Source organism: Notothenia rossii (genome assembly GCF_949606895.1).
Source record: "Notothenia rossii genome assembly, chromosome: 9".
Lineage (NCBI taxonomy): Eukaryota > Metazoa > Chordata > Actinopteri > Perciformes > Nototheniidae > Notothenia > Notothenia rossii.
In genome coordinates, this window is record NC_136907.1 from 48195368 (window position 1) to 48218789 (window position 23422).

General features: G+C 40.1%; 1 protein-coding gene across 1 annotated transcript in view; it reads left to right on the top strand.

Moving 5' to 3' along the window:
- Positions 1 to 23422, top strand: part of LOC307019244 (cadherin-18-like) — a 323849-nt gene that overhangs the window by 68699 nt on the left and 231728 nt on the right. Inside the window, exon 2 of the mRNA XM_079649976.1 lies at positions 19964 to 21361. Coding sequence (XP_079506102.1) covers positions 20252 to 21361 — 1110 coding nt within the window. The 5' untranslated portion in view covers positions 19964 to 20251. The remainder of the gene's footprint in view (positions 1 to 19963; positions 21362 to 23422) is intronic.

The following is a 23422-nucleotide window of genomic DNA, read 5'->3' on the forward strand; positions in this document are numbered from 1 at the left end:
CAGTATGTCAGTGGTCTAAAATGGTCTTACAATGGTGCCGACAATATTATCGTTTATCGCAATAATTTCCAGGAACATTTATCGTCCAACAAAATTATTTATCGTGACAGGCCTAGGCACCTGTTGGTTTCCTGTCCTTTCTGAAAGTCATAAAGATTACATTAGTAGCTACTTTAGATTACTTGTGTCCTCATTTACCAGGGGATTACTGAAACCACCATGAATTAAAGAAATGGTAGAAATGTATCTAATCAGAATTTTGAAACCTTCCTTCCCATCCCCTCCCTCTCTAAATATATCAATACACATTAGGATGTGATGCTCCTGACTATCATACAGGTTTAAGAAGATAATATTTGTTTTAAAGAATTCTAAGCAATAACCAACAGGCTCTTTAACCAAAGATAGCTCTTCACACTATGCATATTTTTCTACTTTTTGTAATGCTATTTTATTTCTATTTAAGATGTTTACATTTTTGATTGTTTAATTATAGTCTTTTAACTGTCTAATGTACAATTCCTTGTCTTTTGCTGCTGCAGCGTAAACATTTCCCCAATTGGTACCAATAAAGTACTTCTTATTTGATCTTAATCCTCAAATATTAGAAAATGTTACTTTAAAAAAAAAAAATACATTGATGTAACTACATACACATACTGTATCGATATGTTGTATAAATATTGCAAATCAAAACCTTTATTGACCACTAATTACCAAAAATTGCATTTCTATCCTGGTGTTAATGCATTCAAATCGGGATTCAAATGGCCCGCTACGAACTTCCGGGGAACTATTGAGTCTCCCTGAACCAAGTGACGATCAAGCATTTTGGTCCTCCGCTGTCGTAACTCTTCTCTCTATATGGCGCTGAGTGGAGCATGTGGGATAGACGAGAGCTGGGCGGTTATATCGATTAGGAGATACACGGGGCCAGTGATAATTGCGGGAAGACACATACGAAAACAAGAGTGGAGAAAATACACATGATTATAGCATGAGGGGCTAAAAAAAACCAAATAAAATAAAAATACTAGAGATACTTCGCTCAATCAAAGTAGGATTTGCCTCCCTCGTGACTCCAACAGGACTCTAATGTCTTCGTCTGTCTGACTCTGAAGCTCACGCTCCAGGAAAGTGCTGCCCAAAATGGAAACCTGATTGCTGAGTTCTCACAGCTGTGGGGCCACGCCCCTTTAATTAGTTAACTCTCTGCAGCTGGTGGCCCTCAAAAGGAAATCTAGACTGGCTCCCTCCTGAGTTGTTATTGTATTTTCAGTGTCACAATGGTTTTCCAATTACATTAAACCCTAAGTTATAAAGTTATGAGTTTAACCCTTAATGCAGTTACACCTACTCAATAAAGTTCTTAGTATTCTACAAATGTTTAAATCAAAGTTAACCCTAGCAGTCAGTTAATTAATTTTTAAGGTTTCAGTCAAATTACTTGTCCCAAGTTTCTGCCTGACAGATACCGTTGCGGTTTTCAGATTTAAAATCACAATTTCAGTCAGATCAACTACAGAGCATTTATACAGAGTACACACACTGAAACAGAGAAGTCTAAAAACAGAATGTTACTCACACAATTCTAGAAGTCACCAGTTGTTATCCTGTCAAAATCGAGTTGCACACATCACCAACATCATCATCAATAGATTGACATGGATTGACATGGACTATAACAAACATTTGCACAATAGCACATCATTATTTCTGTAAATTAAGTAAATTATCGAGAAAAATAATGAGAGCAAGAAAGAGACAAAAAAGTGATGGACTAAAGATAATGGCAAGTCAGTATTCAAGTCACAGCCTATGCCTTCCTTCTGCGTCTGCAGTGTATTCCCCTCCAATTAGCATCATAATTAGCAACATTGAATGCTAATCCATGACTAATTGGTTTGATAGATATCCAGAACCAAAATAAATTGTAGCTACAGCCTCTGCCCTTGGACTGGAGCATGAAGGCAGCTAGTTACATCCATTATATCTGACTGTAGTATGTCATCAGTGGAACACATCCCTTTAGAAGACCTTTGTTCTTTGAAGTAAAACTCAAATAGGTCACTTTTTATTTAAAACAGTTCTATTTGATTACACTCAATGTCATTAGTTATTCCCTTTCAGTGATACATTAAATAACATCCGGCTTTGTTAGAAGCACAGAAGGTATCAAATGATGTGCCATAAGGGACAGTTGGGTGATATCCAATCAGAGGTTCAACGGTTCGATTCCCGTCATCTGCAGTCAACATGTCTGAGTGTCTTTGGGCAACATACTTAACCCTCAAATGATCCTGTGGGCATGTCTTAAGTATTGTTTTTTTAAATAAAATGTTATGTAACGTAATAGGGCCTGCATTACTGCACAGATGTTATTTTATTTTTTTAGAGTATGTTTTTCATATTTTACTCCACTGTTTTTTTCATATATATTTTTGGAGAATAAAAATAAATATATATAGTTTTTTTCAGATATATTTCTTTAGACATTGGAGTCCTAACAGTCCCAGGCTGCTTTGCTACATATGCTTTTGGTGTCGCGTAGGCCCTCCTACCTCTGTGAATTATGTTTTTGTTAGGTTTTTGATTTTCGCCCAAGCCCACGTCTACAAAACTCAAAGAAATTAGGCAAACATTTTCAGAGACGTTTTTCCCCATGGGGATGAATAAAGAGTTTCAAAGATATTCTATTGCATTATTTTCCATTATATTTAATAGGAACATCCAAGCAACAGAATATTTTTATTGAATACTAAAATATAATTGCAAGGTCAGATCTCGTGTGCCCTGGCGGTAACATTTTCTCATTTAAACAGTCTGCGATTTTTTAATAGCTGTCCTTCAAGCACTTGGCAGCTAGATATTATATTCTGTTAGATACAGTATATATTGTCTTCTTTGTTCGTCACATGCTGCAAACAATACCTTTTTATGTTAACACGCTCATATTGTAGCTAGACCCTGGGTTGACTCTCCGAGTTGACAACCTCCATTATGTTTATCGAAGCGGAGTGTTGAACTTGCTTTGTAGTATAGGCCTCAGAAACTGTATGCCCCCATCAACAGTACATTTATTTCCTTTTTTTTCAAAGACTGGAAAGTTCTCATAACTTTAGCCTGCTTCTTCCTGTCAGTAAAGGTTAAAACTGGAAGTAAACCATGAAGTGCTGAATTGTCTAATATTTACAATTCACTGGGCTAAAATCGCATAGAGCAGCCATTCCTCTGACAGTTATAAATTTGACTTACACATTTTTTATATTGCCCTTTCTCCTTTCATAGAAATGCAGTATTACATGGACACTAAGTGCACACGACTTGTTCTCTTATTAGTGCACATTAGATTCTTAAAGCTTCAAATGGAACTTCATGTACAGAAATGGCCTTGTGGCCCCGGAACTGTCCAATTCATTCATGTATTTGCAGTAGTTCAGTGGTCTCAACAGCACTCAGACAGACAGGATATCTTGCATTAATAATTCAATTAATTCTATTATTAATGTTTTTATACTGTATGCTCCAAATTAAAGTGTTAGATACAATGAAGGCCCTTAATACAGTACACTGTAGCAATTATTTTTTGATCTTCACCACTATGGACTTTTCTTTTCTTGGCCTTGAGGTACCATTTATAGTTTGAGCTTATAATGTTTGCAAGAAGAATTTAATTCATATCCAAATCCTGACTCTCCACATCCATCGTAATACTAACCTGTGTGTCTATTTACATGGAAGGGAGCAAATAAACAACAAACTGCATGTTATTATATCATGAACAATGTCCTCAAGCAAAATGAGATGCTCCCTTAATCTCATACATGGTGCCAGGTTATGTATTTTCTCTCTTTTTTTTATAAATATTTCATTTTGAATCCTTCACAATCTTCCAACAAAACAGAAGGAAAAGGAATAATTTCAGCACAGAACATTAATCATGGGCATATGCTTGCTTGTAGATGAGGTTGGTTCAGCTGTCAGGTAGAGATTGATTCAGAACCAAGGTAAAGCATATGAATCCTGCAGGCTTATTCGCAGCACATACAGTCAATGAGGACCGGAAATACCAAACTTGCCAGACAAAAGGAATGCTGGCTTGGTTGTTAAAGCAGCATTGTTCAGCTGTCATGCCCGCAGAATCTTTGACAGGAGAATTTGAAGCTTTTTGTTAGTTCCTGTCATCTTTCACATTGGATGGCTGTTTGTCTACCCTCTCCGTTCAAACTTTTGCTGTGGTGAATCACTTCTGGGCTGCATTGTTGAGACAGTGGTTGCTCGTCAGGCCCATGGTGAAAACTCTGTGGCTGTAGGAATAAATTGGGTTGTGACATGAGAATGGCTTTGCTAACGTGAACCTTTTTAATTTGCAATAAGACATTTAGCAACACTAGCAGCATGGCTCCAGGAATTGGAATGGTCATTCGTTCAATACACCTTTTGGGACTCATATACCCCATAACAATTGTGTTCAGACATTCATGTTTTCAAGACGATGTATCCTAAGGACTTAGACGATCTTCTGACTTTTTCTAAAGCAACACCAAGAAGTCAAATTTCGCGAACATTGAATATCTTCAAGGGTGAATCTTAATGATTTTGCTGAATACCAATTCAGAATACATTTCCTATAATTTCTATACCTTTCCTGGTTCTAGTAGAAAAAGTTTTGACGAATTGTAATCTGCTTGAATGTAACACTATGACCTGATTGCATCAGTTTGTAGTCCATATAACTCCTCAAGACTTGGGTCAACCCCAACCCTTGAGACTAACCCTAACCATGACCCTAACCCTAAGTACTCTCAAATGGTACAAATGCTAAGAAACACATCATTTTCATGAGAAATGCAACAGTAGACTTTTATTTCTTCTATTGGTATTTTGCCTCTGATTCTTGATCACAATGTAAAGCTTAACTCTAAACAACTGTGGTGGGCCATCTGTTGAAATAGCATTTTAAAGCATGTTGGGGAGAGTGGGGTAAGATGAGCCAATGTTTACTGATGTTTTCCTGCAAGGAAAAGTGAGATAAAAGTCAAATGACAACAACAACCTTTACCTTTGTCTTCTTTCAATCAAAATGAAAACAATGCATCCATCACAAAGGGCCATTGAAATATGACCTCTCAAAAAAAAGTGCTCTCTTTAGGCTTAACTTGCTCCATCTAAGGGGTAAGTTGATCCGCATTAAGGGCTACATTGTCCAATTTACTTTTTCAAGCTTAAACCTGAGCATAAGTTAAAAAAAACGTTACTGATTTAAAGAGCCTGTGACACGAACCCAACAACTGTTGTGCAATGAAATAGTGGGCTACTAGTAATCTCGAACCGTCAGTTTAAAAAAGAAAAAGCGATACCGTTCCGATAAATATCAATAATTTCGAACATCGCGGGAAAATTCCTTCGACTCATTTTGAGGTTTTGGGGGAAGCCGGAAGTGACGTCAATGCGGGAACGCTTCACTGTGCGGCGAGAGAGCCAAACACGGACAAAGTGTGTTGTCATGCGTAGAAATGGTGAATTACTGAGTTTTGGCACGTTAATAACGTTTTAATGAAGTTGACTACAGTATATTCATATTTGTCAGTGCTTTCATGTCAATTCGGCGAACATAAACATAAATGATCGTGGTGAAGATGATGATGAAATTAGGATTCAAAATTGGTAGTGAGAGCTGCCGAATTTCCTCCCGTCGGATGTGATATAAAAACAAATCGATTATTTTTTTAAACTCAAGTGGATGAAACTACATTTATTAGTGCTTTCATGTCAATTCGGCGAACATATGATACATTAAATGATCGTGAGGATGGGGATTTAAAAATCTTTTGTTTGAGCCGGTCTGCATTTCCTGATGAGAAAACAAACCTTAGCTTTTTGTAGTTGCAGTCAGTGGTGTAGTGGGCGTTGGACGCGGGGGTACGCCGTACCCCCACTTATTTGAAGCATGATTTCTTTTTTTAATAGTCTAATACATCTAAAATCATTGCGGGTACAAGCGGCCGAGATGGGTTTTCTCCGCAGGGTTGCTGGTGTCTCCCTTAGGGATAGGTGAGAAGTTCGGTCATCCGGGAGGGACTCGGAGTTGAACCGCTCCTCCTTCGCGTCGAAAGGAGCCAGTTGAGGTGGTTCGGGCACCTAGTTAGGATGCCACCTGGGCGCCTCCCTAGGGAGGTGTTCCAGGCACGTCCAGCTGGGAAGAGACCAAGGGGTAGACCTAGAACCAGATGGAGGGATTATATCTCTCCGCTGGCCTGGGAGCGCCTTGGGATCCCCCAGTCAGCGCTGGTTGATGTGGCCAGGGAAAAGAAAGTTTGGGGCTCTCTGCTGGAACTGTTACCTCCGCGACCCGACCACGGATAAGCGGGAGAAGATGGATGGATGGATGTGTGAGGGGCAGAACTGTGTGTGTAGGGTGACCAGGTGTCCCGCCAGTGGCGCAAAAAGTGGGTATGCACTATATGCGACGCATAGGGGCGCCACACCAGTGGGGGCGCCCAACAGGCGATGGTAAAAAAAAAAAATTAAATTAAATAAAAATAAAATGGTATTTTCTTTATGTTTCTAAATAGTTTCTGCATTTCCTTAAGGTTTTAAAACATTTTAGAGGAGTAATATGCTAGAGAAGGGCGCCCTATCTCATAAGATTCCATCATAGAATTTTGACATAGAGGAGGGAGCACGAGCAGGGACGCCGTGAACACTGAGGAGCAGGCGCTCGTTGTGAGTTAACGTCAAAAAGAAATCATGGATAAACCAAAAAAGCGGTCGGGGGCAGAAAATAGAAAAAGAAAGAGGGAAAAGGAGACGGCGTGTCAAGGGATGCGACAACAGCTAAATAAGTGGATGTTGAAAGGCAACAGGTAGGAATAGGATGATTTAAAGTGTGACGTCTGTCTGTGCTTGGAAATATTGACTGGCTAGCGTATGCTAACACTGGGCATGTAGCAGCCAAAGGTGGGTGGGTTTATGGCTAGCTTAGAATATGCAAACCAATGTTGCTGCGCCAGCGCTGACATGGAAAGTATGAGGTAGCATGTACAATAAATGACAAGAATCTGGAAAACATAACTAATGCAATAACTCTGGTTTATCATGGAATCATGCACACATTTGCTACCAAATAAGAGGCTTGCAAATGTCAGTTCATGTTAACAGACTGTTCTCAGATTGGCTAGTGTTTGCTAACACTAGCAGCTGAAGTGTGGTTTACGGCTAGCTTTAATGCAAACCGATGTTTCTGATAGCTACATTTAGATTTTGGTTAAACCCCATGCATGTCACGTCCAAATTGTATTAAGGTAAAATAACAACTGGTAAATATAAGGTAGCATGCACAATAAATGTCAAGAAGCTGGAAAACATAGCTAACCATGGAATCATTTAAATATGTTGTGCTGCCATTAGCTGTCTATGTTAGCTGTGCTGTCAGACATACAGGCTATACATCTGTTTGGTGACACAGAAGCTGTTATTACAGGGTCACATCTCTTTACAGGTCTGTGCTAAGTAGCTCTCCGTATTTGTTCTTTTAAAATTCAAAATGTGAATGTACTTTCAACAGCAGCACAACCTTACACGGCATAATAGTGTTTTTTATTTGTTCTTTTAAAATCCAAAATGTGAATGTACTTTCAACAGCAGCACAACCTTACACGGCATAATAGTGTTGTTTTTTTTATTATTAAGTTGCCTTATCACTGGGCTGATATAATAATTTAATTTAGACAGCTGCTTTAACAGTGAATTCATTTTATTCAGGTGTGAGGATGGTGGCTCAGGAAAGACAGGGGAAGGCAACAGGTAGGTCTAACATTAGGTGTAAGTGTAGGGGTCTTGATACCAACAGATTCATTTCTTAATATTATTTTAATATTATTAATAAGGAAAAACTAATATGGAAAATCTATTTCATAATGTTTGTTTGACAATATATCTTAGTGGAAAATAACACAGGCAAGGAGTGAATGAGACAGACATGAGGTCGGCGATGGCATCAAGTAGAGATGAGACCAGTGATGATGTCAGGTAGTAGGAGTTCTATTAGTTTGACCACACAAAACTCAATGTCCAGTATGGTTTGAAGTTCTGTTGACCAACCTATTCACTGTGTCCTTTTTGGGGATAATAGTGCAGACAGAGATGGAGAGCCACTCACCACAGAGGTGGAATTTGAGGAGATTGTCGAACCGAGAGGTGACGATGAGGTGGAAGAGAATGTCGAACCGAGAGGTGAAGATGAGGTGGAAGAGAATGTGGAACAGAGAGGTGAAGATGAGGTGGAAGAGAATGTCGAACCGAGAGGTGAAGATGAGGTGGAAGAGAATGTGGAACAGAGAGGTGAAGATGAGGTGGAAGAGAATGTCGAACAGAGAGGTGAAGATGAGGTTGTGGAACAGAGAGGTGAAGAGGAGAGGGCTGAGTCAAGGCCTTACTCAGAAGATCCATCAGACTGGCCACCACCACATCAGATTGGGGACTCATTTAGGCAGTGTGTTGTTGAAAATAGCCCACACAAATGTCCTGATGGGCCATATCCAAGATCAGAGAAGTCTAGAAGGTGTTTTTCGAAAGCGTATTGTTTTCGCACAATGTCAAATGGAGAGAAAGTTGCACGAGATTGGTTACTGTATTCTAAAAGTACGAATAAGGTGTATTGTTTTGCGTGTAAACTTTTCGGTGGAGCTAGCGTTGTTGACACACGCTTTGTGGTGGGATATAATAACTGGCAGAGTCTTTCAAAAACGCTGCAGCACCATGAAACCAGTGGTTTACACATCAACGCGTATCTTTTGTGGAAAGAATTAACATCTCGCTTACGCCTTGGTAAGACAATTGACAGTACCTTGCAAAAAGCCATAGAAGCTGAAAAGGCACACTGGAGAAGCGTGTTAACGAGAGTGATCGATTGCATACTCTTTCTCGCAGAAAGGAACTTGCCACTGAGGGGGAAGAATGCTACATTAGGAGATCCTAAAAATGGAAATTTTCTGGGTGTCCTTGAGGTCATAGCACGATATGATGTCACACTAGCAGAGCATCTTAGAAAGGTAGCGGCTAAAAAAACCACAGGATATCTTTCCTGGTGCACTCAGAATGAATTTTTAGATTCAATTGCAGACTGTGTACTTGGTAAAATTTGTGCCCAGGTCAACGCCTCCAAGTACTTTGCTGTGGAGTTGGATTGCACTCCTGACATTTCAAAGCAGGAGCAGGCCTCAGTCATAATCCGGTATGTTCATACGGACGACAAAAAGAAAGCCACCATCAATGAGTCTTTTGTTGGCTTCATAGTTGTGAAGGACACAACTGGTAAAGGTCTCACAGAAACACTGACTGGGGTGCTGGATAGCCTGGGGTTGGAGTTGAAGAATTGTAGGGGACAGAGTTATGACAATGGCTCGAATATGAGAGGTATACACAAAGGTGTTCAAGCCTTGGTGCAGCAGAAGTGTCCAGAGGCACTATTTATCCCCTGCTGTAGCCACAGTCTCAACCTTCTCCTATGTGATGCTGCATCATCAAACAGAGTGTGTCTTACCTTTTTTGGCACTATCCAGAGACTGTACACCATTTTTTCAGCTTCGGTGAAGAGGTGGGATATCCTCAAAGAGTTTGTGGACATTACTCTAAAGCCTCTCAGTGAAACCAGGTGGGAGGCGAAAATAGACTCTGTCAATGCTGTGCGTTTCCAGTTAAGGGGGATTCTTGACGCTTTGGAAAAGCTTGAGGAAGTGGAAAAAGACGGCAAAACAGTCTCAGAGGCAAAGTCGCTCTCTGGCGAGATTGTTACCATGGAGTTTCTGATGTGCCTCTTGATTTGGTATGATCTATTGTCAGAGATCACGTTTGTTAGCAAGGCAATGCAAGCAGTGAACATTTCGATGGACACTGCCATAAGGATGATCGATTCTCTGAAAGAATTCTTCTGTAAGTATAGAGAGGAGGGGTTTCAGAAATCCCTTGACATTGCACGCAGACTAGCCATTGAGATGGATGCTTCCCCTGACTTTAAGGAAAGACGTTGCAGAAAGCAAAAGAGATTTCATGGAGATGATTCAAGCACTGGCCATTTTGAACAGGAACCTGAGACCCATTTTAGGTGCATGGTTTTTAATGTTATTGTTGACACTGTAATTCAGGAGTTGTCTGACAGATTTTGCAATCTTCAGCTTGTGTCCGAAAAGTTTAAGTTCATTTACAAAATGGAACACATGACAAAAGCTGAGTTGGAGGAATCAGTGACAAGATATGCACTGGCTACCGATGATGTTTCAAGGGATATCATTCAGGAAATTTACCCAGCAAGCCGTCTACTTAGGGGGCATGAAAAGGCTCTGGATAAACTAAATGTCCTCCTACAGGAGAACCTTGATTTGGTTTTCCCAAATCTGACAGTAGCCCTGAGAGTTTTCCTGACAATGCCTATGACATTTGCCTCTGCCGAGAGATCATTCAGCAAGCTAAAGCTGATTAAAACATACCTTCGTTCCAACATGAGCAATGATCGCTTAACCCAATTAGCAGTCATTTCAATTGAAAACAGTGTGGCACGAACTGTTTCATTCGATGCAATACTAGATAAATGGGCAAGTGCAAAGGCACGCCATGTTACGATTTAGTAGCAACTAAAGAGTGCTCTACTACAATCTCAGGTAGCAACATTGTTACATAAGCTACATCATTTTTTTATTTTTTTTATTTATTAGCTTATTTGTCAGGGGCCGTGTACAAGACAGTTCAGGTACCAGAGTTAGCTATAAAGTGATTTACATCTGTGGTTGTTGTTAACAGAGTGTGTTCTAATGGATCTTTGTAAGCTTACTTTTGCATTTTAATGTTTTAATGTTTTATGTTGCATTGATTATAATGATTGTAAATGTGTAAATTTGTTTATTATTTAATGATGGTAGACCTACAGTGGCTGATATGCTTTAAAATAAACCCTTATTATTTAAAGGCCATGTCCAGCAGACTTATTTATTTATTATTACTATATATATATATATATAATATATATATAAAAAAAAGATTTTTGGGGGGGGGCGCCAAAATTGTTGCTGCATACCCCCCTGACACAGGGCAGCTGCGCCCCTGTGTCCCGCACTGTGCGGGACTGCACACACTTTTTTTTTTATTTGTCCCGCGTTCCACACATTGAGATTATGTCCCGCATTTGAGTGATAGTCGCGCAGAAAGGCCGGATCGGTTCGCTGACAGCCGGCACCGCCCTTTATTATTATATTGTCTAAACGGCATCATGTAAATTGCGCTGACAGGCGACACAGAGGTCCCCAAGCCCCCCCCCCCGTTGACAGTTCACGAGCGCGTCCATAGTGTCTCCCGTCCACCCACCACCCCGTCCACCCAGTAAAAACATCCCCACTACACCACTGGTTGTAGTAGTACACCAACATGGATTAAACGTGTGTTTTTTTTTACCACAATGTTGGGGAAATTAATGGATAAAATGCACGGATTATTATTATTATTATTATTATTATTATAATTATTATTATTCCCACTCCGATCGGGACACTAGGTCCACCGTTTCCCCGCAGCGAGGCTCCCCCCGTTGACAGTTTACGTGGGCTGGGCTGGGTGCAGTGGCGGACTGGCCATCGGGACGAATCCCGATGGGCCGGTACCGAAGTGGGCCGGTCGGATAAGTCACTAGCACATCCCCCACTCCCCCCGTTGACAATTTACTAGTTGTACCGAAGTGGGCCGGTCGAGAGTCCCGGGCTGATTTTTAGTCCCAGTCCACCACTGGCTACATGACCGTATGATCGCCCATATTGACGCACCTAATTCCTAAACTTCTAACAGATACAAAATAAACCGATCCTTCAGCCTCATATGAGCTCTCAGACACGTTCAAAATTAAACTGTCATCGCTGTCTTAGCTTGCTGCTGTGTGCGCCATCATGCGTTTACATGCAGATGCTGGGATCCTGAACGGTGCAGCTGGAGCGCTGTGCCCGCATTGACGTCATCCATAATTTGGCGGGACTTGAAGAATCCCCGAGAAGATCCAGGAAATGGTCAACATTGAAGGGCAGATTAATGGTTATCAAAGTACAAATATCCAAAATCAGTTCAGTAACGGTTTTCAAGGGGACAATATTTACTCAAATTGATGGGTTTGGATGATGGGGTAAAATCGTGTCACAGGCTCTTTAAATAGGCTAGTCATTGATAATTACAGATGTAGCGATTCATTTCAGACAGTTTGAAACGCGAGGGCCGTGATTGGTACGTGATCTGCCCTCGCTCAAGGGAAAACCTCCAGTTTGACTTGAGACCGCCCCCGTGATAGATAAATGTAATTATAAGGAAGCCAGCTGCAATGGATCATTGATCCACCAGGGGGTGCAGTGGGGTTCCACACTGGAGCTCATGTGAAATAAAGTCAGATACAGTACGCTGGATGTACAGCGGAACTTTGTTAAGATCCATATGTCACGGATATCATACTCTGTGCTAAATAAGAGACATGTAATCATTTTTTTTAAAAAAAACTGTTGTTATTTCACAAAATAATGTTGTTTTGTCGAAAAAAAAGAACAGGAGGAAATGCAGCCCGGCTCTCGATTTTTAATCATAATTTAATCATCATCTTCACCACGATCATTTATGTTTATGTTCGCCGAATTGACATGAAATCACTGACACATATGAATATACTGTATTCAACTTCATTAAAACGTTATTAACGTGCCTAAACTCAGTAATTCACTAAAAATATTTATATTTTAATGGAGCCTCGTCGGCAGATAAGGATCCCAAAGCGTGGCGGAGGGATCCTGATCTGCATGACGGGTACTATTTTCCCCATAAGGAACAAATCGCTGCAAATTATCCCGCTTATTACACGGCCACATTCTCAACAAAGTAACGACATGACTCCCAATATTAATTGAAATGATTTTATGGATTTAGAAAATGTTTTTATTGATTTAAAAAATAGTTGTATGTATTGATTTAAATTGACATGCATCCGCTAAGAAAAATAGTCCGTTGTTACCGTTTTTTAAACAGTCTGAATGAAACGGCAGCTCTCAGCTGTGTATTTACACAACTAATGGCTCATCAACCACAGCTCTCTCCCCCCCTCCCCCCCTGATCTTTCTTCTCCAGCAGCTAAATTAACAGTAGGTTACTCTGAGTGACCATAGACTGTATGTGACAAGCTTACAGTTGGTGACGTAACAACACCATAAAAGCTGGTGGGTTGAAAGCAATACGGGAGGTAAAAATAACTAGAATAATTGTGATTCATTTATTGTGGCTTTTATGTTTTTAGGTATAAAATGTTATGTAATTCAGGCTTATAGTTCACCCTTCTCTAAAAGCCTTCAACAATGACAATATTCATAGTAATTTAATGAATCCTTCCAACACACATTGTAAAAAATAGCCTACTGTAAGTTAAGAAATCATTCCAATATGTACATCTTCTGATGTAACAACAATAACATTATAAATAGTAACATAGCTGAACATGGTATTGCACATTTAGCTTTGAGTGTTACTGACCTGAGATGTTTTTATTACATGAATTAAGGTGACTGAGGCTTTTTAACATACAGGGATGCAAACTCATCAGGTATGAAAAAGATGACAAGGATCCGAGCCCCCGGCTCCCCCACCCCACGGAATAACAGAGGATTTTAGCAGTCAGAACAACTAAATCAGCAGTGTTAATAATAACAGAAACGCCAAAGAGTCACATCTAATAGAAATATATAAAAGCATTTATTTTAAATTGTGTAGCAGTCAGTTTATCATTTTGGCAGCACTGTTGAGCATTTTGAAAATGTATTTTCATGCCTCTGTGCAAGGCTTAAGTCTTTCTATCTTTATAGCAACATGGTGTAAAGTAACTAAGTTCATAAACTCAACAAGTACTATACGTGGGCACCATTTTGAGATACTTGTACCTTATTTAAGTATTTCAATGTTTTGCTACTTTGTTCTTCTACTCCACTACAGTTCAGAGGTACATGCTGTACTTTTCCTCCACTACATGTATTTAATACCTTTAGTTACTTTACAGATGTGGATGAATGATGTGAAATATAATCAAGTGTTAATTCCGACTTTAGTTCCACCTGGAGTAAATCCACAAGCTACCCTGCAGTATACAAAGTCATTCAAACTAGCTGCACCTTTACCAGCTTTGAGAACACTTTCATGATCAATCATTATAAAACATATCATATCTATTATTCTGAAATGGACCAATCTGCACAATGACTTTTACTGTCGCTACTTTCACTATATTTTGATGATAATACTTTTCTACTTTTACTTGAGGAACATTTTGAATGCAGGACTTTTACTGTAACAGAGTATTCCTACACTCTGGGACGATTACTTTTACTCAAGTACAAGATCTGAGTACTTCTACTTTTACTCAAGTACAAGACCTGAGTACTTCTACTTTTACTCTAGTACAAGATCTGTGTGCTTCTACTTTTACTCAAGTACAAGACCTGAGTGCTTCTACTTTTACTCAAGTACAAGATTTGAGTAGGCTACTTCTACTTTTACTCTAGTACAAGATATGTGTGCTTCTACTTTTACTCAAGTACAAGATCTGAGTACTTCTACTTTTACTCAAGTAAGACCTGAGTACTTCTACTTTTACTCAAGTACAATATCTGAGTACTTCTACTTTTACTCAAGTACAATATATATATACTTATACCACCTCTGTTTATAGCCTATGAAAAAAACTATTAGAAATAGAAGGCTAAAGCTAACGTTAGCAGATAGTGACAATATATGCTAGCTAGCTAGCTCAACTATTCCTTAAATAATATTGCCACAGAAAAACTTTTCAGTTCACATCACGCTCTGCCGCTCCGACAGGGAGCTCTGCTCTGAACACCTGAACGGCCCGTTCTAACAGCTGTTCACCAGCGGTCCAGTCTGTGTCACAGTGACTCCGGACGCACAGTTATTATTAACGAACGCACCCGTAGGTAATGTAGCTGCTGAAGCTAGACCATCATGTCGGAGCAGCAGAGCCTTATTGTACATCCATGAGCAGAGCCGACAGGCAGGAAGACTCGAGCACACAGCTCGTACTTCATTATAATATATATATAAAAAGAACACCATGCGTGTCATGATGGCACATAACAGCTCACGGCCGCAGATTACTCTGGGTCCCAGACCCCCCCATACCCCAAAAATATTTTTATTGCAGATCTACATGAATCACACAAACGACTTATTTTGGATTCAAAACGACGAATTTCGCCGAAAGGTGACAAGTTTGCATCACTGAACATAGACAGAGCACAACTGAAACATAACATCTGAGATTTAACAACATAATACACTTTTCGGGGATGCTTGGGATGTGAGTGAGGGACACGGCTTAGAACGGAAGTGTCGCCTGGCAGGACAGGAGAGTGTGTGCACCAGTCTGCCTTGATCTATGAATTCATGTCCGTGACACTCACTGCTGCCCACGGCTGTTTTATAGAAGGAAATTCCTTCACTTCATGAAAGTGTTTTAACCACACACACCTCTACACACACATGACGGGTGTTATTTTCCCCATAAGGAACAAGTCGCTGCAAATTATCCCGCTTATTACACGGCCACATTCTCAACAAAGTAACGACATGACTCCCAATATTAATTGAAATGCTTTTATGGATTTAGAAAATGTTTTTATTGATTTAAAAAATAGTTGTATGTATTGATTTAAATTGACATGCATCCGCTATGAAAAATAGTCCGTTGTTACCGTTTTTTAAACAGTCTGAATGAAACGGCAGTTCTCAGTTGTGTATTTACACAACTAATGGCCCATCAACCACAGCTCTCTCCCCCCCTCCCCCCTCTATCTTTCTTCTCCAGCAGCTAAATTAATTGTAGGTTACTCTGAGTGACAAGCTTACAGTTAGAGACAACACTGTCATTGCAAGTGACCCTCAGTTAGTTGACTTTTATGTTCAACTGCTAAATTCGTTACTGATTCCACTTCGAGCGATTGAATTACTAACAAAGCACTTATATACTAATAAAGGGCTGGCTTTCTAAAGCCAGTTGAGTAGCACTTGAAATGTTTGGCTCTATGAAACCTGATGTACTTATATGATTCTGTTTTCTTCAAGGTTGTATCTTCCTGGTCGAATACACTTATTGTAAGTCGCTTTGGTTAAAAGCGTCAGCTAATTGCAATGTAATGTAATGTAATGTAATGATAAAAAAAAGGGCTTCTACTGTACCTAATTACCTTAACACTAGAACCGCCAGAGATTTTTGTATAGGCCTACCTAAACCCGTAAAATCCCGCTATTAGAATGCAATTTTTAACAACATAGGGTGCTACATAACACAATTTCAGGAAAAGTCACGGACTGGGAGACTTTAATATTTTATTGAAAAAAAGTTACATTGCACACACACAACACACATCACACCAATTGACCCGATTGGCGGTTCTAGTGTTAAATAAATTCACTAGTTAATGAAACCAGTTCAATACGCATTATTATATTCTTATCATTCTTTATCCATCCATCCATCTTCTCCCGCTTATCCGTGGTCGGGTCGCGGAGGTAGCAGTTCCAGCAGAGAGCCCCAAACTTTCTTTTCCCTGGCCACATCAACCAGCTCTGACTGGGGGATCCCAAGGCGCTCCCAGGCCAGAGAAGAGATATAATCCCTCCATCTGGTTCTAGGTCTACCCCTTGGTCTCTTCCCAGCTGGACGTGCCTGGAACACCTCCCTAGGGAGGCGCCCAGGTGGCATCCTAACTAGGTGCCCGAACCACCTCAACTGGCTCCTTTCGACGCGAAGGAGGAGCGGTTCAACTCCGAGTCCCTCCCGGATGACCGAACTTCTCACCTTATCCCTAAGGGAGACACCAGCCACCCTGCGGAGAAAACCCATCTCGGCCGCTTGTACCCGCGATCTCGTTCTTTCGGTCATGACCCATCCTTCATGACCATAGGTGAGGGTAGGAACGAAAATGGCCCGGTAGACAGAGAGCTTTGCCTTCTGGCTCAGCTCCCTTTTCGTCACAACGGTGCGGTAAAGAGACTGCAGTACCGCTCCCGCTGCTCCGATTCTCCGACCCATCTCACGCTCCATTGTTCCCTCACTCGAGAACAAGACCCCGAGATACCTGAACTCCTTCACATCATTCTTTATGAGCGCAGAAATAGTCTTAAAATCAGATCTGTTTTTTAAATGAAATCTGACGGCAGGCAGTTAGCTCTGATCACCTATGATAAATGCGCCGCACCTAATCGCTGGCCATTCAGCCACAGACACTGTTCGAAATGGGGGGGAGCTAGGAGGAGCTTGGCTCCCCCGAAGAGGGAGGGAGCTCCCCTGAAGGCTGACTCTGAGATAAATAGGGTGAGCCTAAAACAATCGTGCATATTTGTGTCACACAGATTAGAAATGTTGAGTTTCTTTAAATAACAGTTCTTGAAATAAATAATAGTTATTGTTCATTACAGTTTCTGAATATTTGTTTTATATTTGTGAATATGTCTGGGTGTTGCCATCTGTATGTGGCGGCGCTGCATTCTTACTTACGTTGCTATGGTTATGACGGTGATGCCAGCGCGGTATTTGAAATGTTCATATTGATATTTTTTTTAACTCTGGCTTTGTAATAAAAAATATGGCAAAACGAAAACAGCCAAGCGTCACAGCTTTTGGATTCACAAGCAAAGAAGCGAAGGAGTCTAAAAATGACAACGTGAACGGAAAACAACTTTTAGTTGGCCGGCTGTAAGCGGCGTTAGGGTCGAACTTGACAGCTCCACACCGAGGGAGAGTCCTGCCGATGCGGAGCCTGAAGAGGCTTCAACAACGGCCACATCCGCCGGCATAGTGACACCGTCTGTATTAGTAGAAGAGTGTTTTTATAGCAATTGATCGCATCCGCGCTGCTGCGCCAGTCAACAGAGCGTGCGTGTGACATATTTAGTAGCATGATGTGCTCTGAAAAATAGGGCTCCCCGAAAGCAAATGGGTAATTCGAAAACTGACAGAGCTCCCTCTATACAAATCAAACTGTAGACGGTGTGAAAGCACCTATTGTTTTAAATAATGGTCGGAATGTGACCTGTGAGCCTTCTGAATTACCGTGGGACAGCACATTCTAAACTAAAATGTTCAATCAATAAAGTAACATCTTATCTTATCTTAATAATATCTTCATATTAATAATAATAATAAATCATACAGTATGTGTCCGAAAGGGAGCAGTAGGAAGCAAACACAAAAATATACAAAAAATATACTGCATATTAAAGCAAACGATTGTAAAGGTAAAAGTATGAGCATAACAAATAAAGAAGTGTAATGTAAACATTTACATTATAATTATGATTATTTAATATATAAAGACTATATATTATTGAATTACAAGATTAGATATACTTTAGTTGATCTAAAATATTGATGTGTTCAAATGCTCTTCAAAACACAACTGAAAGTCCATGAAACTTGTCTTTCTGTATTTGTGAATGAAGCACCATCTCCTGGTTAAAACCTGAAATTGAAAATCTGGCAACGCCCTCTTGGAAAATAGTGGGAGGGCTTAACATTCCTCTATACTGGTCTTAGGCAGGTCATAGGCAGGAAGCTGTAAGCTGGAGTCGGAAATTCAGTGCTCCATCTGTATTCATGTTATCAATCGTGGTTATTCTCTCATCTCTCTATTACTGTAGTTGCATTTGCCCTTTCTCCAGACGTTGCTTCAGGCATACGGCAGGAAAGATGGTGGCATTCCTTAAAATTATTTAACCACTCTAGACCTAACAGAATATAATTCATTCTAACAAGATTGTGTATTTACACAAGGCCAGTTACCCTTAGCGGACCTACTGGATCATGTGACCTCTTCACACCCTACCTGCTAAACCCTTCTCTTTCCAGTTTTTTAGAACAGGAATGTTGTTGTTTCTACACTGTTTAAAACACAAGAAACAATCAGTTGTGTAAAACTACATTAAAATACACTTTTATACTACAGAGACTTAACTTAAAGGTGACCTATCATGCAAAATGCACTTTTGTACGTCTTTTATACATGAATATGTGTCCCCGGTGTTCCAGGGAACTCACCAAGTGTCAGAAAACACAACCCTCTCTATTTTCCTCCATACCCAAATCTCTTAAAAAGGGGCTGCAACTGATCTGATACAGACTGATCCAGATTTGAACACTTCTATGACGTCACAGAAGTGGCGCTACGGCTATTGGGCCAACTCCACCAATCAGGAGGAGACAGCCACGGACATTGCCTTTCGAAAGCGCTGGAGACGCTGTAGTACATATTTCAGGCCACCAGATGATGCTGTTCTCAAAGAATCAGCCCATGAAAGGACAGTGTTACATTGAGCGAAATGAGGAATGGCTAAAATGCATGATCTGTTTGGTATTTTGAAAAATAAAAAGTATAAATATGCCTTATATAGGTATGGTCCTACACTATATTATTCAAATATAGCATGATAGGTCCACTTTAACTTCAGTGCCTCATGGGGGTTAAGTTGAACCACTGGCTCAATTTACCCAACAGCATGTGGCTCACTTTTCCCCACAGCCACTTTTTTGGAATAAAAACTGTCCAGCTTAGTCATTCCTGCTAATCTTTAGCTAAATGCTTCACATGGTTTTACACCTTGCTAAATAACCAACAATATTTGATACATATTTTCAGACCTAGATACATTTGCTTTGACAACACAGTAATTATACCGGACATGTTGAAATGTGCTGACAAGCGAAACGTTTTGCTTGTCAAAGATGTCATCCTTTTCAAGCTGCCAACCAGCATTAAGCTCAAAGAATAAGATCCCTAAGAATGTCAACAAATTGTCTTATACCCAACCGATTGTTTATTTAAAGAAACTTTGCTGTTTTCTGGTACTTGAAGGCCTTTGTTCATGGATTTCCTTTTCTGTGTTTCAGGAAGTGCACACCTTTGATGAGCCTTCAATACAACAACCAGCTTTTGAAATGTTGCATTTAATATGAAAAAAAAGGACTTCAGCTTTTGGAAAGAGTGGATATTAAGTTGTTGAGGATTACCATGGACTTTACTACAAGTATATGGACTGGGTGTATCTATTAACCCTAACCCTTTAAACATTGGTTCTCACCTGTTGGATCAATGGTGGAGGGAAGAAAAATACAACATCTTAAGAACCATCTCTTTTCCGACATCAAAATCAAGATTATGGATTTATTTTTATTTTTATGGAGGGAACTGTACAACATGAATCTTTTGAGCGGACCACATGGACACTCCAGGCTACTCCACACTTTCAAACGGACTGTACACCTGTGCATTTGAGTGTGTTGTGGGTGTGCTTTTTTTGCGCCCACAGTGCACAGTGGTTTGACGCATTGAAAGTGAGAGGGGACAATTTTCCTGACCGTTCTTTCTTTACAATGAGAGTTCCAGTCGGTTGGTCTGCAATTTCCTGTCTTTGTCGTCTGGTCTTCCTCTGTGTTGTCACACAGAGTTCTTATGGGACCCGTGTTGATTTGAGCCCTAACGCTAACCCCAACCCAAGCCTGTTCCCTTATCCACGGCTAAAGTCAACACCTGAACCAACCCTTTTGCCTAGCTCCAGTTCTGAAAAAAGCATCTCTCCACTGAATCCCCGTCCGCTCTTGAGCTCACTCAAAGATCTCCAGAGCAAGTCACAGGTAAAGCCAAGGCTTGACACCTTGTCCTTTCTCGGTGACAACCATAGGGCCAACACAAACGTTCCACTTGCAATCTCCCCGAACACATCAACGTCAAACAGTAGACCCACGCTACAGGATGCATCCAGAAAAATGAGTTCTAATTCGAGGCAGGGGTTGGTAGACAATTCAAATTCTAATCAATTGGAAATAAATTATTTAAACATTCCCAAGAAATCTTCAAACTTCATCCCTAAAACCAATACAAAACCAAGGCTTGGATTACTGTCGCAGTCAACGCCAAAATCATTCTCCAACTTTCAGGTAGTAACTAAGAATTCTCAGTCATTTCTCAACACTACTTTATTGTCTAGTCTTAATCAAAAGTCTGACTTGTCTGGTACAATGAACCCGAGAACCTACTACAATGCCAGTCCAGCTTCATTGTCCAATCCTAAACCGGAATTTCGACGTTCACAAGTAAATACAAATGCCAAATCCAACCCCAAGGTCTTTTTCACAAACTCAAGAGAATCAATCAGAGTAAAGAAGAACGAGACCAAGGTGTTGGAGAACGACAAGGATTCCAAACATCGGCCCAAGAAAAGCTGGATCTGGAACCAGTTTTTTGTTCTGGAAGAACACATCGGACCTGAACCTCAGTACGTTGGAAAGGTAAGAAGTCTTTCAAGTTTTTCAGTTAAAAGATCCACAAAATCCACTTTGTGTTCCCAAGCCTCTTCCCTAAAGTTGGTCCTTGTTTAATGTATTTTTTGATGGAGTAACTACTTGATCGATGACCTGAACTTGCTTTTTCATGTCTTTCACTCTTTTGTCTGTGTGTGCAGTTACCATCGTGTTAAGCCCTAGCTGTTCTGTGACCCTCCAATGAGCTTTTTGCAGCATTCAAAATGCAGTTGTTGAAAGGACATTTATTTAAATGCGCTTTTTTATTTGTATTTCTCTCACTGAGCTTGAATATTAATCATGGGGTTTGTCGCAAAGCGGACAGGTGTTGTCACAACAATAGCTGGGGATTGTGGGTAGTGTAGTCTCTTTAGTGCTCTACATTTCAGAGAAAACAAGTTGTTTCTAAGAATTGAAGGGGAAAAACACAAAAGCATTGTATACAATTTAAACCTATCAATGTCGTTTGATTAACAAAGGTAATCTGGTGGTTTTGAGTTGATGAGTAGTGGAGATATCACTGTCAAATCAATCAACAGTAAAGAGAATACTTACTTCCGGGTGTACAATTCTCCATTATCCAATGGGAATGGACGCTCACATTGCCTTTAAGAGCTGCCGACATAAACGGGTGCGGTGCTTCCATGAGCGTCAAATACCGCCACCGATAGGAATACATTGCAATCAGTTGAAAGCTCTTTGCGTCCGTTTATGAAGCCGAAGGAGCCTCGGCGCGTCCCAACTGCACGCCACGGGACCCTAACCAAGCGTCGCTCCTGGACGTTTAGGGAGTGAGAGTGTGTTGTCATGCCACAACCGTGCACGTGCATGCATACGCGAGTCATGGCAAGATATCTGGATTAAGAGGTTGCTTTTTCTTTGCACAGCATGAAAGAAAGGCCAAATTAATGGGCTGGGATTTTAGTTTTTTTAAGCAGAGGTTGAGTTCAATCCTTTGTACAGACCTCGGAGGATGTTGTAAAAATTGAAATGGCCCTTGAGAGGATAAAGGTTCCCCACCCCTGCTCTAACAGTTCAAAAGATATGTCAATCATCAAAATCGACCAATGGGTTCCAGAGAAACGGCACCCATTTCCACCCAAATGACCCCAGAGGTGTTTTTTTTTGTTGCTAAACCTCTCTAAAAAGGTCAAATGTCACTTGTTTTGCATCAATCTTGATACAGGGTACTTATTATACGGTATGTTATAGTTTGGATTCCTAAAGCTTTTAGTCTACTATCCCATCATTCAAGGGTCGTCCTTCAAGGGTCGTTTTCACTATAAGTAATGTTTTATTTTTGGACGGACACTATAATTTACATTTTTTTACTATTTTCAATCTGAATTTACTTTAAAATAAAAAAAATCTATATTGATTCTGACTTTTATACATCCAACTCACAGGTTTATCATTACTTTGAGAAAAAAGATTATTAATGTAACCCTTTTAGAAGTGAAGATATAATCATTTGTTCTGGGAATGTCATTTTCGAGCCTGTGACCTGAAAAATAGGCTCAGGGTTTAACAGGTTAATAAACAAGAATACAGTTTGAATTTGCAGAGTGATTTGTAAAATATCCATAAAGAAAAAAAAAATCTGTTTACAGTTCTGTTTCATATGGATGTTGAGAAATGTATCCATAGATCTCTTCATTTAGCTCTCAAAGTGAACCAGATTGATGCTTTTAAGTTCCACATTTAAAAAAAAATCTTCTGTATGTAGACTGGGAAAGTAAAAGCGGAGCAGACGGAAAGAAAGAGAGGTTATTACACAGACCAGTCCCATCCTCTTTTTGAAATATTTAATCGACTTTAACTAACACATTGTAGCCTTTAGAGCAGGGGTACTCAAATACAAATGTTAAAGGTCCAAAAAAAAGTTTTTAATAAGACAAAGGTCCGATTATTACGGTCATTCAACATTTGAAAAAATTGCAACAAGATTCTTAACACGAGGTTGCAAAAACAAAAATAATCTGTATGCAGCAGTTTTCATTGTTATTGCGTCTGTGCTTGATCCCTCAGAGTCGCAGAGCTGCACAGTTA